At 44.7% G+C, this 18,751-nt stretch overlaps 2 protein-coding genes across 2 annotated transcripts; both read right to left on the minus strand.

Annotated features, from left to right (window-relative positions):
* Window positions 1–7,594: 7,594 nt before the first annotated feature.
* On the minus strand, window positions 7,595–8,972 carry LOC136550271 (chlorophyll a-b binding protein CP29.1, chloroplastic-like). Its single transcript, XM_066541781.1, has 2 exons — window positions 8,388–8,972; window positions 7,595–8,269 (listed from the first exon to the last, which is right to left on the minus strand). The coding sequence occupies exons 1-2, from the start codon at window positions 8,886–8,888 to the stop codon at window positions 7,904–7,906; spliced, it is 867 nt and encodes a 288-aa protein (XP_066397878.1). The 5' UTR covers window positions 8,889–8,972; the 3' UTR covers window positions 7,595–7,903.
* A 744-nt stretch (window positions 8,973–9,716) lies between these two features.
* LOC136550272 (protein THYLAKOID FORMATION1, chloroplastic-like) lies at window positions 9,717–14,669 on the minus strand. The gene is made up of 5 exons (XM_066541782.1): window positions 14,371–14,669; window positions 12,551–12,821; window positions 11,634–11,850; window positions 10,478–10,593; window positions 9,717–10,192 (listed from the first exon to the last, which is right to left on the minus strand). The coding sequence occupies exons 1-5, from the start codon at window positions 14,525–14,527 to the stop codon at window positions 10,099–10,101; spliced, it is 855 nt and encodes a 284-aa protein (XP_066397879.1). The 5' UTR covers window positions 14,528–14,669; the 3' UTR covers window positions 9,717–10,098.
* Window positions 14,670–18,751: the final 4,082 nt, after the last annotated feature.

The raw sequence follows: 18,751 nt of genomic DNA on the forward strand, positions 1-18,751 counted from the left end.
CTCGCGAGAGATAGGAATTATATTATTATTGTTACTATATTATTATCACTTGGAATATATATATGAACGATAAAAGGAGACCGTGCAGGGATATGGTTTGGGTATTGGTGGGTGTAAGAGGTTGTGTCCTGCGACCAACGGGGCATAACTTGGTTACACTGTTTCCTTATCTATGTCGGTTAAGGACCGACAGTTGCATTAGGTTCTAGGCAGATCACAGACTTATTATCCTGAACATATACTTGTGTATGGGCATGGAAAGACTTGTTACTCTCCTATCATGGGTTTCGACTCTTTTTGGACTGACTTTTAGGGTGGTTTTTGGGTGGAGGTCCAAGCACCGCACTGAGTCCAAGACTCAGGGGCGGGGCTTGGAGTCCAAGTTTGGACGGGGACCTATACCCCATGATAGGATGATAGTGGGTTGGTCTTGCTTGTGACTAGGGTACAAGCGAGGTGTGTGTTTTAGGGTATCCAGCTAGGCACATTGATTCGCGAATCACCGACGATTCGGTACGACTTGTCTACAGTCTAGCAACATAGTAAGAACTAGAAGATGAAAGATGGTAAAATGATTCTAATTGCTTACCACCTACTTGAAAGTAGCACATGTGCTTACATAGAATGGTTAGTTAATGATTAATGATGACTGCTAATAAAATTGAATATAAGGACACATGTTTAGTAATGCTCCTATAGATGTAATAAACCCACAAGCCAGATAGCCTTGCATATCCTTAGAGTAAACATGGCAATGGGGCCCCGATCCCTAATTCCCCATGGGGAATTCCCCTATTAGGGGACGGGGATGGGGCCAAATTGATCCCCACGGGGATCTAAATGGGGAAAAATTGCCCCCCATCAGGTCTGGCAGGGACGGGGATGGGGGATCAATCCCCATACCCGATATCCGCTTCCCCACCCCATTTAGTACACATGCTTTGCTTTCTTTGTTGATGGCCCAACTCGCCCATGAAGGCCCAATATCATCCAAGTATATAACACCGATAACCCTAACTTCTCCACCCTAGAGTTCCCTATCCCAGGCTCCTAGCCACCCCTTCCACCGCCGCCATGCTTCTAGGTGCCCATCACCACTCACCACTGCTGCACGATGGCTCCAGCAAGCCCACAAGTTGTCCATCTGTGCACCTCTGACGACGGTGCATCTGCGTGATCCTCCTGTAGCGGCGACGCATCCATGCGTAGACACTATGGGTAGCTGCGCCTTGCAGCCACGCGTGCTCCACAAAGAGCAGCAGCTCATGTCCATGTGCTCCCCATGGGCAACAGTGCATGCTTCCCCATTCCCAAGGATAGTAGTGGCTTCTTGAAGTAGGTAGGTATTGGAGCTTCAGATCAAGACTTATCACCACTATCGTGGTCCATGGATTTGTCCTCCACGTCCCTACCCTACTCAATATCTTGCTATTTGGCTATTTCTATTTTCTTGATTGCTATTTCTGGATTGTAATTCGTGTTGTACTCTAATTTCATATCAATGCCTTATGTGAATGGTGATGATGATAAACTAACACGGGGTGGGGATCCCCGATGGGGATTTTCCCCCCATGCGGGGACGGGGATGGGGAAGAAAGCTTCCCCGTTAGCTTTGGCGGGGACAAGGACAGGGAATTTATCTCCCCGTAGGGACGAGGATGGGGAGGCATCCTCCGATGGGGAATTCCCCGTTGCCATCTTTACCTTAGAGTCTTTTCTTTCCTCCTATCGGGTAAGTCTTGCTGAGTATAATTGAGTACTTAGGATTTTATTTCCCCTTGTTGCAGGTGATAGGCGGATGCTAGAGCTGACTCTTGTGTGTGGATCCCTCCTAGTGGGCTCAGAGAGGATTCCTTTACATTGCGATCATAGTTTTATTTATAACCCTCACTAAATGTTTTATAAATAGAAGTTTTATAATCTGTTATCATAGTTTATATATCAATGCTTCATCGTGTCATGAATAAACATTTATTTCTATTGTAACTCTGTTCACATGTTTATATTCCGCTGTTAAATTAAATTATTCATAACTCTGATGTTGTATTAAAAGTGATGTAAGAAATGGCTAAAATGTCGTAAGCTATATTCTCTCATTTGTGATCCTGATGGAAAATATGGATTTTTGGGTTCTCCCTTGGGGTGTGCTCGATGGAACTACGTAATTTGGTGTCCTCCCTTGAGTACTTAGTGTCTAATGGAAGACAAGTACTCCTGGGAGGCATTAGATTAGGTGGTTATGCCACATCGATGAACTCTGGTAGAGGGGCGGTGACATCATTCTTGAGGTAGAACCACTACGAGTGCCACCCCTTGTTGGACGTTGATAGCCACATCAATGGGTACTTGTCGACTCAATTGTTCCAGAGCTAGATGCTGGCGCACCCCATCAGCATGTGCATCTCCTGCCTGCCACTCTTCTCCCTCTTCTTCTGGAGGGTGACGGCAAAGAAGTACCTCCACAAATTGAAGTGGAGGCTAATCCCTAGGAACCCCTTGTATAGGGCGACGAACACCGCCATGTGCTAGATCCTGTTGGGATTGAGATGCTTCACTTTGATCTTGTAGTAGTGCAACAGCCCTCGAAGAAATCTATGGGCGGGGGTGGCAAACCCATGCTCGTGGAAGTGGGCGAACGACACCACATAGTCGTTGGGCGGCGACGGCATGTCCTCCTCGCCAGGCAGCAGCCACTTTTTGGCCATAGTCCATGCATGGAGAAGACCACAATGAACGAGGCCCTCCATGCTGGAAGGTGATGTCAGAGCAGCACCACAGATCCATTGGAGATGGGGGCAAGTGGATGCGAGCTCGACGGCGGCGGGGATGCAGAGATAGGAAACCTAAGCGATTGGCGGCGACGATTGTGGCTACGGAGGCAAGGATGCAAGGTATGGAACCCAGGGGGGCGAACCCTTTGGTTTTATAGGGGTGATGGGTGCGAGGAAACCAACTACCTGCCTAGATCTCCATGCCTGCCATGACCTGCCACCACGTCTCGCCGCAGGACGTGCACATGCAATCTCTATCTATTCCCTCGAAAAACTCACTGGACGTTTTGCCTCTCTGGATGGGCCATGACTCGTCATGAGTAAGAGGAATATGGATCTAAAAGCACCTCTATGGCCTAACTAGGCCCAAGAGTTCATAGGTCAGCCCATCGACGCGTTCGATAAAACTGCTCTAGGCACCTTTAGGGTGAGAGGTGGAAATAGATGGGCCCGCTAGCGTCCAGTACCTGGGCGCACGAGCATCGCATGCATCTCGGCCCATGTTCGAGCCTCGGACAGGTACAATCCATGGTTTTTTCCTTGAAAGAAAGGTAGAAGGCCCTCGGGACCGGTCGAATTGACCTAAAAACTATATGGATTAACCGATGAAGGTCTAGAGTCTGTCATCGGTTGACCTGAGCCAGATCCCCATGAACGAGATGCTAGGGCCTCACTCGGACTAGCCAGCTAACAACTCACCAAGCACTATGGCTCGTCCATAGAGGAAAATCACGACACGGCTTAGCCCCTCCGGTTGCAAAAACCATGGATGGGGTGATGATCACAAAGACGAGCTGACCCTCGATCGGACCCCCACTACATGCGGGGGCTCGAGGAAAGTTGGGCTCGTAAGGAGACCGAACGCATGGTCACAGAATGATAGACCCTCGAAGGGGTCGAAATCAGGGAAGGACCTTTTCTGACCCACCAAACCTCATAGCTATACCCCTGAAGGGTCCGATCTCGATGAATGGGAATCACTATCCTCAGGTTATACCATGGGAGACAAAAGAAGGTCGAGGCCTTCAGAGTCCTCCCATTTAGAAAAGCCTTCGAAGGAGTATTCTACTCCTCCATAGGCTCGGGGGCTACTGTCTACCTCGCCCGACCTCTGAGGCAAGCTCCACCTCGCCCGACCCTTGGGTCTGTGCTCTGCCTCACCCGATACTGAGGCCGTGGGCTCTGCCTCGCCCGACCTCTGGAGGCAGGCTCCGCCTTGCCTAACCCTTGGGTTTGAGCTCCACCTCGCCTGGCCTTTGTGGGGGGACTCCGCCTCGACCGACCCTGAGGCTAGGGGATCCGTCTCGCCCGACGGAGACCCATACCGCCGCAAACCACTCTAGGTCCAAGCGAATATGCCTAGGTCAAAGCTCTAACACTAGGGAGGTGACCGGCACGCCCCGATATAACTCGTGGCCATGATGGTCTATACCTAGGGATTCACATCAGGAACAACATTGGGCGTACTGATGCTGTTCTGCCTAATCTTCATACAAGCACTGACAGGCGTGTTAGTTCACCATGATGACCGCTAGGACGAAGTGGAGCGCTATGACCGGGAGACGACGCCTGCACATGGCACTAGTGACGGATAGGGCGACGATGTGGAGCTGTCCCTATTGATGTCTACAGGGTCGGTAGGACCCGCGTGAAGGAAAAGAAGGACCCGACGATCCTGGAGGACTTCTTCTCTTTCTCATTCTTCTCTTTTTCTTCCACTGTAACTTGTGCTTTCCCTAGGCCTATAAAAGGGAAAGAAGGGTGTCCCATGAAGGGGACATGAACCCATCGAACCCCAAACCGATCAAAACACACAAGCACACAGCCGAGAAGTGGCCGAGCTCTCGGCACCCGTTTTCTCCTCTCACTAGAGACTTGGGACCTGTCCCTCTCTCACCTGTTTGTAACCCCTAGTACGAACTTTCGGTGCTAGTAACATGAGCAGTAGCAACGAACTAGACGTAGGGACATTCCGCCTGAACCAGTATAAACCTCGTGTCCTCTTAGCACACCATCCGAGCCAGACGCGCAATATTAGAAATTTACTTGTTAGTGGCAACTCGAAACACCGACAATCTACTTTTGAAACATCCAGATTAAACACTTGCAACAAACGTCGGGAGGCAGATGAAACACTTGAATCATGTGTTTAAAACACTTGCAAAAAACCTCAAAACAATTGAAAATCATTGCAAAACATTTGCAACATCCAGATAAAACACTTGCAACATATATGTGAAACATATGCAACATCCAGATAAACACACTTGTAATATACGTCTAAAAATAGATTAAACATTGGAATAGAAGCTTACAACATACGTGTACAATCATTTCAACATATTTAACATCCTGATCTACTTTTGCAACAACCTTACAATGTACCTATAAAACATCTGAAACACTTGAAACATACGCTTGCTACATCCGTTTTTCACCCTTCTTCCGTATGTATGACGCAGCGCAGTGGAGGAACGCCTGGTTCCATCCAGCTAGCACCCGATAATAGTGGCGCGGCCTGGCAGCGGCCAGCTAGGTTTGTGTCTGGCCTGCGACCAACCACCGATGGCCCCTCTCCTAGCCGCCTGGCCACACGCAGCGATCGATGCCTGCGCGCTTGCGTGGCTGCTGCTGGCCGGCACTGGCAAGCGGGGCCGCGAGAAATGAAAAGATAGTGATGGAAGACGGTCAGCGGCAACCGTTGAAGGAGAAAGGCGAGCATGGTGCTGCTAGCCACAAACGTCTGGCCCTAGTGCCGCATCGGGAAGACGAGTAGCTGTGTTTTGTTTTTGAGTGGATAGACAAGCTGCGGTGTGGGAGAGAAAAGGTAGAGACTGTTTGGCCATCTGTATGGGCTGGGATCCAATTAAAATAGCGTCCGACAGGAAAGAAACCGCTCGGATGCCGGCGCGGGAGCATTTCTATATATTTAAACAGGAGGACTAATAAGTGATTTAATTTTTGGCTAAGTTTTTAACTAGTTGTTAACCAACTAGCTACTCAACCAAAGCTAATTTAGGTTAAATTTTAGCCCCAAGTAGCAACTAGCTATGTGTATCAAACGTATCCTAAATTTTGGTCGGTGAACGGGCCAGCAATTGTGCCCTCATTAAGAACTGCCTTTGCCGTAGGGGTGAAAATAATGGACAGAAAAGTATTTTTTTTCGTAATTCTCCTCCTTTGGTCCTTCCTCTTTCACTTCCTCTCTTAGGTGTTCTTAGCGTGTGTTTGGTTCTGGGACCATGTGGATTGGGTTGACTCTATTCCGGTTTTTTGGATTGGATTCATTCTTTCGTGGTTGGTTACTGGGTTGGGTTTGTCCCTCATTTTCTATTTGGTTCAACCCAGTGGTGATAGACATGTTCGTGGCTTCAACCGGCAATGATAGTACCATGTCTACCACTGTTGGTTGGAGCCATGAACTGATAGGTATAGTCGACCTATCACTGTCGATTGTTCTATCACTAAGGATTAAAGCCATGAACCAGCAATGATGTACTTATCATTGTTGGCTCCACCATAACTAGTAGTAATGGTTCGGCAGTGATTGCATGTTTTGGCGTAGTGTATCTAACTCCTAAGCCAAACAATCATTAAGTTTAACCAAATTTATAGAGAAAATGTTAACATCTAGCACATAAAAAGGTAAATCATAAAAATACATTCTACAATATATTTAACGAAGGAATCCATTTGATATCGTAAGTATACATTATTATTTTCTACATATTTAGTGACTGAAAATCATTTATGTATCTATCTATTTCTATCCAATACCTAATAATGTATATATATATACCTAATATTAATTAGTACAAAGCATTTCCATGATTTCTCACTCTGTCGCGTGTCTATATAAGTTAGAGTAGTGTGTCTAGATACGGTGTAGAGTTTGACCCCCAAGACGAATCGAAACATATGATATTATCATTAGATAAATCATGAAACCTCTCGTGCACAGTATGGCGTCTGATTCCTAAATGAATTGGAATGCATGATACAATTATATGGAGCTTATTTTGCATAGTAGGTCTAGATAGAAGTATACATGATACAATTTACATTGGTTAAGGTGAAGGTTTCCTGCGTCTAGTGTATGTTGATGTTTTGTATTGCTTATGTGCCGTATGCAATTGACACCATGGTTGCTAGGTGCTATGGATGAGATACTTGTCAGGAGTTCTCTACCCCCACTTTATATAGTCTAGGAGGTAGGGTTATAAATAGGTCTCGGCTTATCAGCTTATAGATTAATTTCCTAAATTGTTACAACATTGATTTTCTAGTTTGTCACAACAGAAATCCTGAATGATCGGGTTATCAGTACCTTTGGGTTGATGTCGCCCCTAGTAAGGTGAAGCCACTCACCCTATGTCCATGGGGCGGCTTTGTCCTGCATGAGGATACCCATGGTCCATGTAGTACATCTTTAGTGGTCCTTGAGTTTTTATGATCGAGCTTGTGATGATTTTGATGGTGTCTGGATCTAAGCTAAGTGCTTAGCCTCCTCCCTTATCAAGTCTTTTGAATTCCACCTAGTTGAGCCGCTTTCTTCTACCCTAATATTAAGAAGCGAAGGGTTTCTTATCTCTTTTTATTCCCAAAATGTCACTGTGCCCTCCATGTTTCTGTTTATGACCTAGATTTATGATCTGTGCATATGCTCATACAATTTAGAACAACTCGTGTTCAGCGGTAGTACGGAATCCAACTTTAAGATATATTGGGCAGAGCTCGGATACATTTGCTAGTATATATAAAAGATTGACTCAAAACTTCCATCGTCACTACGTGCATCCATTTAATTAGGCGACATACGTACGTAACAAAACTAACCATGCATGGTGCATCTTATATATCCCGGTCACCTCAAGATAGATGTGTACAAGTGAATGCATTAATTCATCACTGGTTCATATATTACAAATCACCAAGTCCCAGCTGCAGCTCTCCTAATTAACGAGATCTCCATTAACAAAGGATCGATCTTGTCCCATACGTACCCTCTCTCTCACTCATCACAAAATGAAACCACGCACGACGGGTTCATCCATCTCCAGGCTCATAGAGATCATAGTTAATTCAAGAACACGTTTCGATCGATGGACGGAGCGAGTGGAGCAATGGCAGGCTTAAGAGGATGCTCCGAACGTGTCGAAGATGGTGGTGTGGAGCGGGTCGCTCAGGTGGGTGGCCCAGTTGTTGAGCGGCCCCTTGCCGGTGGCGGCGGCCTGCACGGCGAAGCCGAGGAAGGCGACCATGGCGAGGCGCGCGTGCTTGATCTCCGCCAGCTGCAGCCGCTCCTTCTTCTCCGGGTCGGCCGCCAGGCCGAGCGGGTCGAAGTAGGAGCCGCCGGGGTACAGCCTCTTCTCCGGGTCGAGCTCGGCGTTGCGCTGGAACTCGATGTAGCCGATCACGAGCACCTCGATCCAGATGAGCGTCGAGATGGAGAACGGCAGCGTCTGGCCCAGGTAGGAGGACCCGTCCACCAGCTCCACCTGCACGCCGGCCGTCACATTAATTCACAGGTTGGTTAAATCGTTGAAGCGCAGAGAACGAACTCCTCCATGGATACATGCATGAAACTATGTAAGCACTAGCTGTTCATTGACGTACCTTGCCGGCATCCTGCCAGGTGACGCCGGTGAGCCACTCGACGGAGAGGGCGCCGAGGGTGGCGAGCATGGCCCAGCGGCCGTGGATGAGCTCGCACTCGCGGAACCGCTGGAGGCCGAACACCTCGCTGTAGGGCTGCAACGGGGTGGACTTGACGTCGGAGGACTCGAACCGGGTGCCGATGACGGCGCCGGGCTCATTCTTGGCCAGGTTCTGGTCCAGCGAGTCCAACTCGAACTGCAGGTACTCCACGGGCTTCCCGAGCCCGAAGGGGTCGAACCCGTAGTCGCCGACCAGCGAGCCGTCGAGGTAGTCGGGCGACACGGCGCCGGGGAACCACAGCGGCCGGTCAGAGGAGGTCTTGGTCACCTTCTTCGGGGCAGCAGGCTTTTTCGCCTTTCCGAACCCGAACCGGGCCACAATGCGCCCGTTCTGCGGCGCCGGGTCCGCCAGGCGGGTGCCCAGGAATGTGCTCGCCGCGGCGGCCACTGACGAAGCCATGGCTACTCCTCTCCTTTGGTGTGCTGAGGTTGGTGGTGGTGTGTGGTGCGGGGCTCGTCACGGCCTACAAATAGAAAAGTCCTTATAGGAAATTCCGGTGTTATCTCTGGGTGGCAGATCGGACGGCCGTCGGAGGGAAGTGATCTATTTGACGGCCACGATGGGCTCTGCCTTATCCGGGTCTTATCTGTATGGTCCAATGAACGGGCTGCTGGTGGAGGGCCACGGGACACGTGGAGGACTACGATTGGGAGGAGGGCATTTGGAGTGCCTCTGATTTGTTGTCTTCGGAGTGCCTGTGGGCTGTGGCTGGAAAATATCGCTCAAAATAATCTTGGAGATCATGTGGTTTTGGACCCAAAACGTGTGCGAAGCTCTGTTTCTGTCGCTCACGGTAACCATCATGTCTCTCAGTATAACTGAAAGTCTCGTGTTAGACCGTTAGAGGCAACCAAAGGAACTGGGATGTTGAATTCTCATGTTAGACCGTTAGAGGCAACCAAAGGAACCTTTACCTTTATATATATAAAAAAGGGAACCTTTACCGATGTTGCATCACTGTTGTGCTCTTAAAGGAAAATGAGCAAAAATGCTCCACTAAGTTTTGGGAGTGCATTGTTTCAATATGAGCTGAATTGATGTTAAATTGTGTGAAATTCTATCTTATTTAAGTTGTGTGTTATTCTATTCATATTCATGCTAGCAAAGGGAAAAAAAAAGAAGTTACAGTTCATGTCTTCCTGACGCGTGAATCCAGCTCAAAATGGTCTAATTCCTTGGACTTTTCCACATCAGATATTTTCCAGTACTGAGCCCGGCACATACAAATTGAGATAAACCCATCAGCTGATTTCATGGTTGCCACAATATATAAGTGAACACAGCCTCTCAAATTATCTCCATAAAATACAAAAGAGAAAGCTATATTTCTCTGCTTATGAGTAACATTAACCCCCACATACCTCTTCATATACTTTCGGAAGAGCAGAGAAAACGAATACATTTGATTTGAAGACACATGAGAAAATACAAATATCTGTCCAATAGTAAGAATAATCTGGATCCTTTTGTACGGCAGAATGCTACACCACAAGACGAGCAGCCAAAGATGTCTGTGATGAAAGGGGGACATTTGGTAGTTTCTCAACACGGTCCAGATGTTACTGTTAATTCTGTTATCCTGGGAAACTCTCATCTGCAAAGGGCTGATCTAATGCCTCATGGAATAAAGGTTTCCATCAAATTTTGTGACAGCTTCGTTCGGCTTTGGGGTTTCTGATCTTTCTTCTCTCTTCTTCTTTTCCCTGTCAATATAGTTATGTTGGACAAGTTTTACTTCACTGGAATGACTGGACAATACAAAGGGGTGGACCATGGAAACCAAGCAATTGACAGGCCTTACTACAAAGAGGAGTGATTTAAGTGGCCAAAAGGCTAACATTTATTGATGAAGTCATGTATTTGAAGCATTTAATTCAAATAGAAACCTCTCAAATTGCTTAGCAGAGAATCATATGCTGAATGCATTTATAAACTTAAATGGCAGTAATGGTGACAAAAAATAACGTGCTCCTGGGATATGGCATTACCTATCCACGTATTCCTTGAGAAGTTCCTTGGCTTGAACCAACTTTGAGAGTATGTTACGGTAAACATCAAGGTCCCTATCCACACTTCTTTTACTGACGTTTAGTGCAGTGCAAAGCTATCAATGAAGAAATGAAGTCAGTATCTGTTGCCAATGTTAGCATTGTAACAATGAAAGAGCATTTAATTCTGATGTCAACACCAAGCACTACCTAAACTGCTCAAATGCTTTGCCAAAATATTTGTCATACTTTGCAAAAAATGACTTTATCCAGATGTGCTGAAATGTTGCACACAGTTTGTTTGGAATTACACCATAGTTAGAAGTTCTCAATTGAATAGACAACCTAAATATTCATTAGCTAGTAAAGCTGTTCTTTCCTCTGGTTATGCAAAGAAAGATAAACCAAGAGAAGCATATGTTCAAAACGACAACTTATAATTGAATGGCAATCTACCATATTCCCAAGCGCCAGCCAGCAACATTACGAGCAAAAAAAGTAACTACAATGAGTTGCAAGTCTACCATACTGTACTGGGCAGAAGGGCACACCAGCTCATGTCTAGGTCAAATGAGAGTTCAAGAAGGAAACGTAACTTCCATGAGTCTGCCTACACAAATATCTGAATAGGTCCTTAGAGAAAGCTAACCAAGCAGATTTATTTGAACCCTAATTGTTATTTTCTACTTCGCTAGAAACACCATAAAACTCAGTTCAATTTCAAACTGGCAACCACATGGTATAAATGGTTAATATATTTGCAATCTCAATCATGGGAGAACAATATTGAGCAGGCCAGTGTACAAGTGAAAACTATGCAACGACAACAAGATGTCACAAATTAATTCAAGTTATAAGTTGTTCTATGCTGTCTGGCAAGAAACACTCATAGATCCTAAAACAGTTGTGAACACTGAATATTACATTTGGTTTCAGCCACTGATCTGATTTAGACTAAATTGTGTGTTCTTTAAGGAAAAAAAAACAATAGGCAAAAACAGGTCCTTTCTATAAAAGTTTTAGGAAATAAAACTATAGGTGAAATAGGAAGCATAATTGAGAGCACACACAACTAACAAGAAATGAAAAAACAAAAAAAAAAAACTCGACCACAGGACAAGAAATGCAAAAACAAATTAACAATGGCAGGAACAACCTTGTCTAGTACTGTTGGCTCCGTTGCATTTGCAAGCTCAAGCAAACGGAACAAGCCAACTGCAAAGAATCGGCTGTAGCTGAAGTTTCCCTTACCCTTGGCCCTTTCTGATATGTCTTTCAGAATGGCCTCAATTTCTCCATCTCTGGAAGAAAAATCATATAAGGAACTACCATTCTGGGAACGTGCCCACTCTTCCATCTTTAGTGCATCAGCTCTGTACAGTGGACACAAAGAACACTTAACATGATAGCTTTAAAATAGATTTCTGATGAAAGAAACTTAATAATGCCAAGTTGCCAACTAGTGACCCAAAATACATGAGGGCGTACCGAGTGCAGAGAGCTCCCGCTCTGTGCGGGGTCTGGGGAAGGGTGTTAGTGGCAAGCCTTACCCTCGCCTGTGCAATGCGAGGAGACCGTGACTCGAACCCCGGACCTTCCGGTCACAGGCGGTAAGACTCTACCGCTTGCACCAGGCCCGCCCTTCTGACCCAAAATACATAACCTTTAATTAATGCCAAGAAAGCATAGCATCTAGTGACCCAGAAAAAATGTTGCATTAACTAGCGTGAGCCAGAAATATAAAGGAGGTAAAGCAAATAAGTTAGCACTAAAATTTTTCTTTAATAAGAAACATCTAGGTTTGGGCAAAAATTGAGGTGTAAAATATTTTTCATGCAGACACATTGACCACTTAGAATCACAACGCCACCTTCAACAAATAAGGGCCTGCTTCAAAATTGCAGTGTTTGTAAACCTTAGGATTCAAAAACATATCTTAGAACATTGCAAGAAATACCACAGTTTGCAACTGCTACATTATTTACAGTGTTGAGAATTTGGGAATAACTGGAGGTTTGAATTGTAGATGATAAAGTGACTCAAAAAGCCAGATACATGAGCTATGAAAAGCACCTGTATTGATCAGGATCTTCATTTAATGCTGTTATATATGCCCTGAAGATGGAATCCCTGTCCTCATTGCTGGGGTACCCTTCCATGAGCTGATCATAGACAGTGACGAAGCCAAGACCAAACACAGGATCATACTGATAGGTTCTTTTGTATCTCATTAGGTGTTGCTGCACCAAAAGTTCTTGTAAGACTGCACTGTAAATGCTTGGGATTGGGCGTTTGTATGACTTAAGGAAGTTCAGCTTTGTTTCTGCCACAGTAGGTGGGACATCTGTACAAGATTATGACGTATTAGAAAGGTGCACCAATAACTTTCTGTATCTGTACTATGCTAGTTATGTAAACAGGATGTTATACAATGAATCCCGGCATCCGGCTGTTTCTAATGAAAACATACTGGACAATATTTGGATGTACCATGACCCGGTAGCAAATACTTGACAAATGGTTTACAATTTGTTTGAGGGTAGACATCAAGAAGTATCAGAACAAAGAGAGAAGCCAAAAGCAACATGAGAACTTCTGGAATGAGATGATTATTGAAGTTTTGCAGAAAGAAGCATTTGGCAGTGTTTTTTTCATCTGCGCCAAAACTTCTAATGGCAACAACCTGTTCTTGTACACCAGTTTGCCTCCTAAGCATCAAAACAAATTATGTTCCATAAAAAATTGAATTATATGTAAAGATGGTGATCCCAGAAACCTATTCAAGAAAGAGACTAATGATTCCAAATCAGATGTCACCAAAAAATTGTATGGATACTAGCGCATCTCCAATTGTTATTATTTCATAGATCTTCTACACAGGATGACAAACGCCTATAAATTAACAGCTCATAATTGTATTCTACACAATTAGGCTTCTTTGAGTGGCGAACTGAGCCTAGCTCAGTTGGTTAGGTTCCCTGTGGTGGAACCTGTCCACCCAGGTTCAAGTCCTCGACTTGACACGGGTGTTCGCATTTTCCTATATTTATTCTTGGATTTCACGGTGTTATGCTTTCAGTGGTAGGCGACGTTCCCGTCGACAGTGAGGCGCCTGTGGTGACTTCGTCAATCTCGAGATGTGCCGGCACAGTCTTTCGGAGGTGCTCATAGAGGTAGGGTTTGCGTACGTGTGTTTATAGGGGTGAGTGTGCGTGCGTATTGAGCGTGTGCGTCTGTACTTGTGTAATTCGCAAAAAAAAAAAGTCTTCTTTGAGTGACATGCATCAGTCCTCTTTATGTGGAATTCAACACATCAAAGTTAAGCGAACTGGATAACTGCATTTTCTGAGCAGTAGCAGGTAAAGTGGACTAAGATTTTTACCAAGTCTAGTCGACAAAAAACATTTCAGCCTTTCAAGAGATCACCTCCAAAGCTCATTATGCCCGGTCTAGCACAGGCAAGGAGTGAAGAGCTGAATCAAGCAACGGATGCATGAATTGGATTGGCAGGATACCATGCAGCGAACAAACCCATCACCAACCGAATTGATAGGAAAAGATATTTCGATTTGATTGCTCACGGTAAAGAAAGGTCCGCTGGAACAAAACTATCAGAATTCAGAACAATCATCCAAACAAGCTAGAATTTCTTGCCAACAAAAGCCACGCCAGTTCACTGCAAAGAATACGACGGAAGATTCCGAGGTGGCGTGATTCGGCAGCACAAGGCATCACAGCTGGCGAGGCCGGAATCGCACATTGGGGCGAATTTAGGATGAGAAGGAGGAGGTCTTTTGCGGTGAACCGCACAGGTTTGGCATAGTGATTCCGATTCACTAGTTTGAGATAGTGCTGAAGGTACACGCTCGATAGGATAGATAGAGATAGCTCACCACCCGCCGCGGCGACACAGCGCACCACCGAACGCGAGCCCCGGCGAGACCTCGCGCTGAGCACGACGGCGCCGGAGACGGCCGCCGCCGTCGACGACGGCCTCCACTCGGCGGCTCCGCGCAGCGCCGCGAAGGGAAGCGACGATATGGCCGCCATGAGGTACTACTTTGGACCTACAGCCGGGTGTTTCGCCGGACGCGGCGGCGGGTGGTCGCCTGGTCGGCGCCGACGACGAGGGCAAAGTGGTAAATGCAGAGGGGCGAGTGCGAGGAAAGGCTATTGTTCGTCTGGGTAGCGGAGGGATGGGATCTTTCTTATCCAGTAGGCCTACGCAGGTTTCTCGGCCAATACCACGTTGCCACGTGGCATGCAATTCTTTTGATTGGAGATTTAATTTTGTTTTGACATTTTTCTTAGGTCTTTCTTTGTAATTTTTATGGGCACACGAGGTTGGATTTGCTTGCGGTTTTGTAATTAGACTTTACCAGCTAAATGTCCATTGAAATGTTTGGTGTATGTTACTTTCTTAAAGGTGTGTACGCAACAAAAACATGTGATTGGTATGTTTTCCCGAATAGTTTGCTTGTTTGTGCAAGTTGATTATGTCTATTTTAACGTGTTTCTTTAAATGGTCATGAATCAGGATAATTATGAATGGGGATTTAGGACATGTAAATGGTCATGAATCAGGATAATTATGAATGGGGATTTACGACATGAATCATGGAGTAACAAGGACATGGAAATGTATCTTTTGTAGCTAATGGCTATGAATCATGGAGCAACAAAGAAACATGTGAATATATGTTTTCTAGCTATAAATCCGTGTTGCAAATATGCTAAACCTCTTTGCATATCTCTAATGTACTCCATCTATTCTAAATTATAAGATATTTTGGCTTTTCTGGGTACATAGCTTGGAATGGAGGGAGCGATATCTAAAATATGTACTGAAAACGGTATCTTTTTTGTACACACCACAAATGTGAGCAGAAATTGCGAATATGTTTCCTTGTATCTCTCTCTGAACGTGATTTGAAATGTCTACATAAAATGATTTCCTATTTACACATAGCATATATAAATATGAACATTTAGCATAGTGTGCAACGTTTCTACTTTAGTTTTGTTACACCGTTAGCCGAAGTATCTTCGAGTTTTATGAACCAAAACAACCCCAAAGTTCTTTTGCTAGGATGGTCTAGCTACGGTTGTTTTAGGTTGACCTCTTTCGGTGCTCGATAGAAGCGCGTTGTCTGTATGATTAAACTCTTCTTCTTAAATACATATTCGAGAGAAAAAATCTTAAGTGACATGATGGGAAGAGTGGTCTTTTATTTTGATCACGTGGTGTAATAAACTAAGTAGTCATACAAAACTTTGGGGATGTGGAACCAAAGAGAACAAAAGAGAAAAAGAGACAGGCTAAACAGACCACAAAGAGTTATCCACTTGTATAACTTTTAGCTCCAATATACATATATTATGCGTTAGTATATTTGCCTTGTATTATGGAAGGAAGCTAGAAAAGCAAAGAAATTCCACATCCACACCAAATCCTCCTTCTTGCTATGGACTTATGATCCTACTATATATACGTTGTTGCATATTTGTATCGCACAATGTTGTTCATAGGGAATACCCTGGTGTAACGTTCTGGCTTCGCCACTGCCGATATTATTAGTTCTTAATCACTCAATATACACTTTTAACTGTCTGATTCTCATCCTTACTAGCATGGAGAAGTGGAATAGTATAAAGATGAAAAAAAGGCATTCGGTAAACATGGTAATAGTAGCAAAAACAAACTTCAAATGTAACAAATTATTTGTTAGTATATAAAATTAAATAGACAAAAAAGTGTAGCCTTATAAAGGTCAAATGCTGAAGGTATTCATTCCCCACTACACTATCTATAGTTATAGGTTATATACTTGTACACAGGCCCATACAGTGGGCGGTGCAACTAGAGCAGTATCACCGGGCCCCAAAATATTAAGGGCCTCTAATCAACAATTAATCACTAAATCTAGTTAAACTAAGTTGCTGGTTACTTTTGGCCTTTTTGTTTTCTCGCCACAATCCATATGAATAATCGTTCAAGTGTCCAGCAATCAGTTGATCACATACGTGACTTTATCACGATGTTCCGACTTCTGAGTCCATCGGGACTTCACGCCTTCCACACAACAATTCAATTCACCTAGCATTGGCATCGGCATCACCCGTTACTCAACGCCAACACTGCATGTAGCATCACGACTGCGACAGGTTCTCCCGACTGTCGTCGGTCAGGCAGTGAGCCCTTCTCGTTGCTTGTTAATTTTACTTTTTTCCCTACGACATGCACCCTTGCCTAGTGATTTGGTAAATGCTTGATAGGGTTAAATACTTATTGTGAATCTTATTATTGAAAATTACATGCTGTCATATAACGGTATTCAAATATATTTTTGTTATTTTATTTGCTAGGATATAGGGAGCTAGGGGCCTCATATTGTATTTCGCTCCAGGGCCACAAAATCCTAGATACGTGCGTGGTTGTATATGTATATTCTGTAGTGGCTTTTGAATTTAGTGAAATATTCACAAGAAAAATTGTCATTTGGTAATTGTTAAGTTTATGACCGCACAATATCGGAGCTATTTTGTTGACTTGGCTATCTTAGAGAAATCTGGGATAAATCGACGATAGTATCCAGCTAGACCAAGAAAACTTCGAACCTCATGAACTGAGGTGGGAGCTTTTCAATCTAACACTTCTTGCACTTTAGATGGGTCTACAAAAATTTCATCTTCAGATAATATGTGACCTAGAAAAGGTATATTCTTCAATCAAAACTGACATTTACTAAACTTTGCATACAACTTGACAAGTGCAACAACTTTTATTTTTAGGTCATGACCTAATTTGGTGCATAGCATGCTCAAAAACAGCTCACAAATAGCAATAAAATATTGTTCTAGCACTTGATAATTTTCTCTAAACCATAAATTAACTTACTCCCTCCATACTGAAAAACCTGACGTTTAGGACATGATTGTGGTATCCAAGGAGTGATTAATTAGGGGTTATCTTTCCACCCTTGCCCCTATTTAATAGCAAGATGGGTGTGTTCTATACAAGAATCTTGCTTATCTCTAGTGGCTAGCCCTCGGCGGGCTGAAGCTGTGGTCCACGTTTCGAATCCCACCGCAGGCGCCTTTTTTTGTTCGTGGCCATTTTGCATGGCTTGCATGGCACTGTGCGGAGGCCGGGTCGTTTGCATGCGCTCGCGTGCCCGCATTTTCAGCCGTTTGCATGCGCTTGCTCGCGTGCCCCCGTTTCGACCTTCATGGCGGCGGACTCCTCCATGGCGCGAGCACCCTCCATGGCGCCGGACTCCTCCATGACGGCGAGGAACGTCCGCGCAGCGAGGAAAACGGCGGCGCGAAGTGAGGAACGGCGGCGCGTCTACACTGCTCGATGGCGAGGAGCCCTAGACCCTAGACTGCTCGGCGGCGAGGAACTGCGGCGAGGCTTCTACTGCGTTGATGAAGGGAGGCGAGAGGAAGGCAGTGCGTGGCAGTAGTAGTACTCGGTTGATCGATTCAATGGGCAACGAAACAAACGATGCAGCGATGATTAGTGCTCTGGGCGGCGCGCGCGATAAACGAAAGCAATTAAGGAAGGCCAGCCGAACAGACCGCAGGGGCAAACAAGTCCACGGACGGGGTCACGGAGCCACAACGTCAAGTTTCGCAAAAACTACGTATACGCCCAGGACGTCTAGTTTTTCAGTATGGAGTATGCACTAGCATGTGCTGTGCTCTCTCTTCTAAAGACGTCACTTTTTCCTTCCCGGTCGTGTTTTTTCTTCGATGTGATGCATTTCTTTCTTGTAGACATGTTTATGTAGAGGCGTTGAATAACTAAAATTGTTTTTTACATTAACATTTACATATAGAGGTGTTGCCCTTCCAACAAGTGACTCTTGTTTTAGTGTATGTGTAGAATATAATATAGATGTTAATAAAGACTAATGAAAGCATAAAGTAACAATTTTATTGTAACATATAACAAAAGCAGTTATATACTCTATCTTTGTAATAATAGTTCACCACCGAAGAAAGCAATAACGATAGTTCATAAATAGCTTCCTCCTAATTCATCATATGTACCTCATCAATTTTTGGTTTGTCACCTAAGAAAGCAATAATGGCAATTGGCAATTCATTATTAACATATACAACAGTGTTATGATACATTTTTTATATTTTTTTAATTACTCACCACAAAGAAATATTTTGCTTTATCATTTGTACCTCATTCATTTTAGCTTGTCACCTAAGAAAGTAGTTGTCGGTGTTTCGTACAAGCACCGGCAAGTAAATTTATAG

The sequence above is a fragment of the Miscanthus floridulus genome, chromosome 4 (assembly GCF_019320115.1).
Source record: "Miscanthus floridulus cultivar M001 chromosome 4, ASM1932011v1, whole genome shotgun sequence".
Lineage (NCBI taxonomy): Eukaryota > Viridiplantae > Streptophyta > Magnoliopsida > Poales > Poaceae > Miscanthus > Miscanthus floridulus.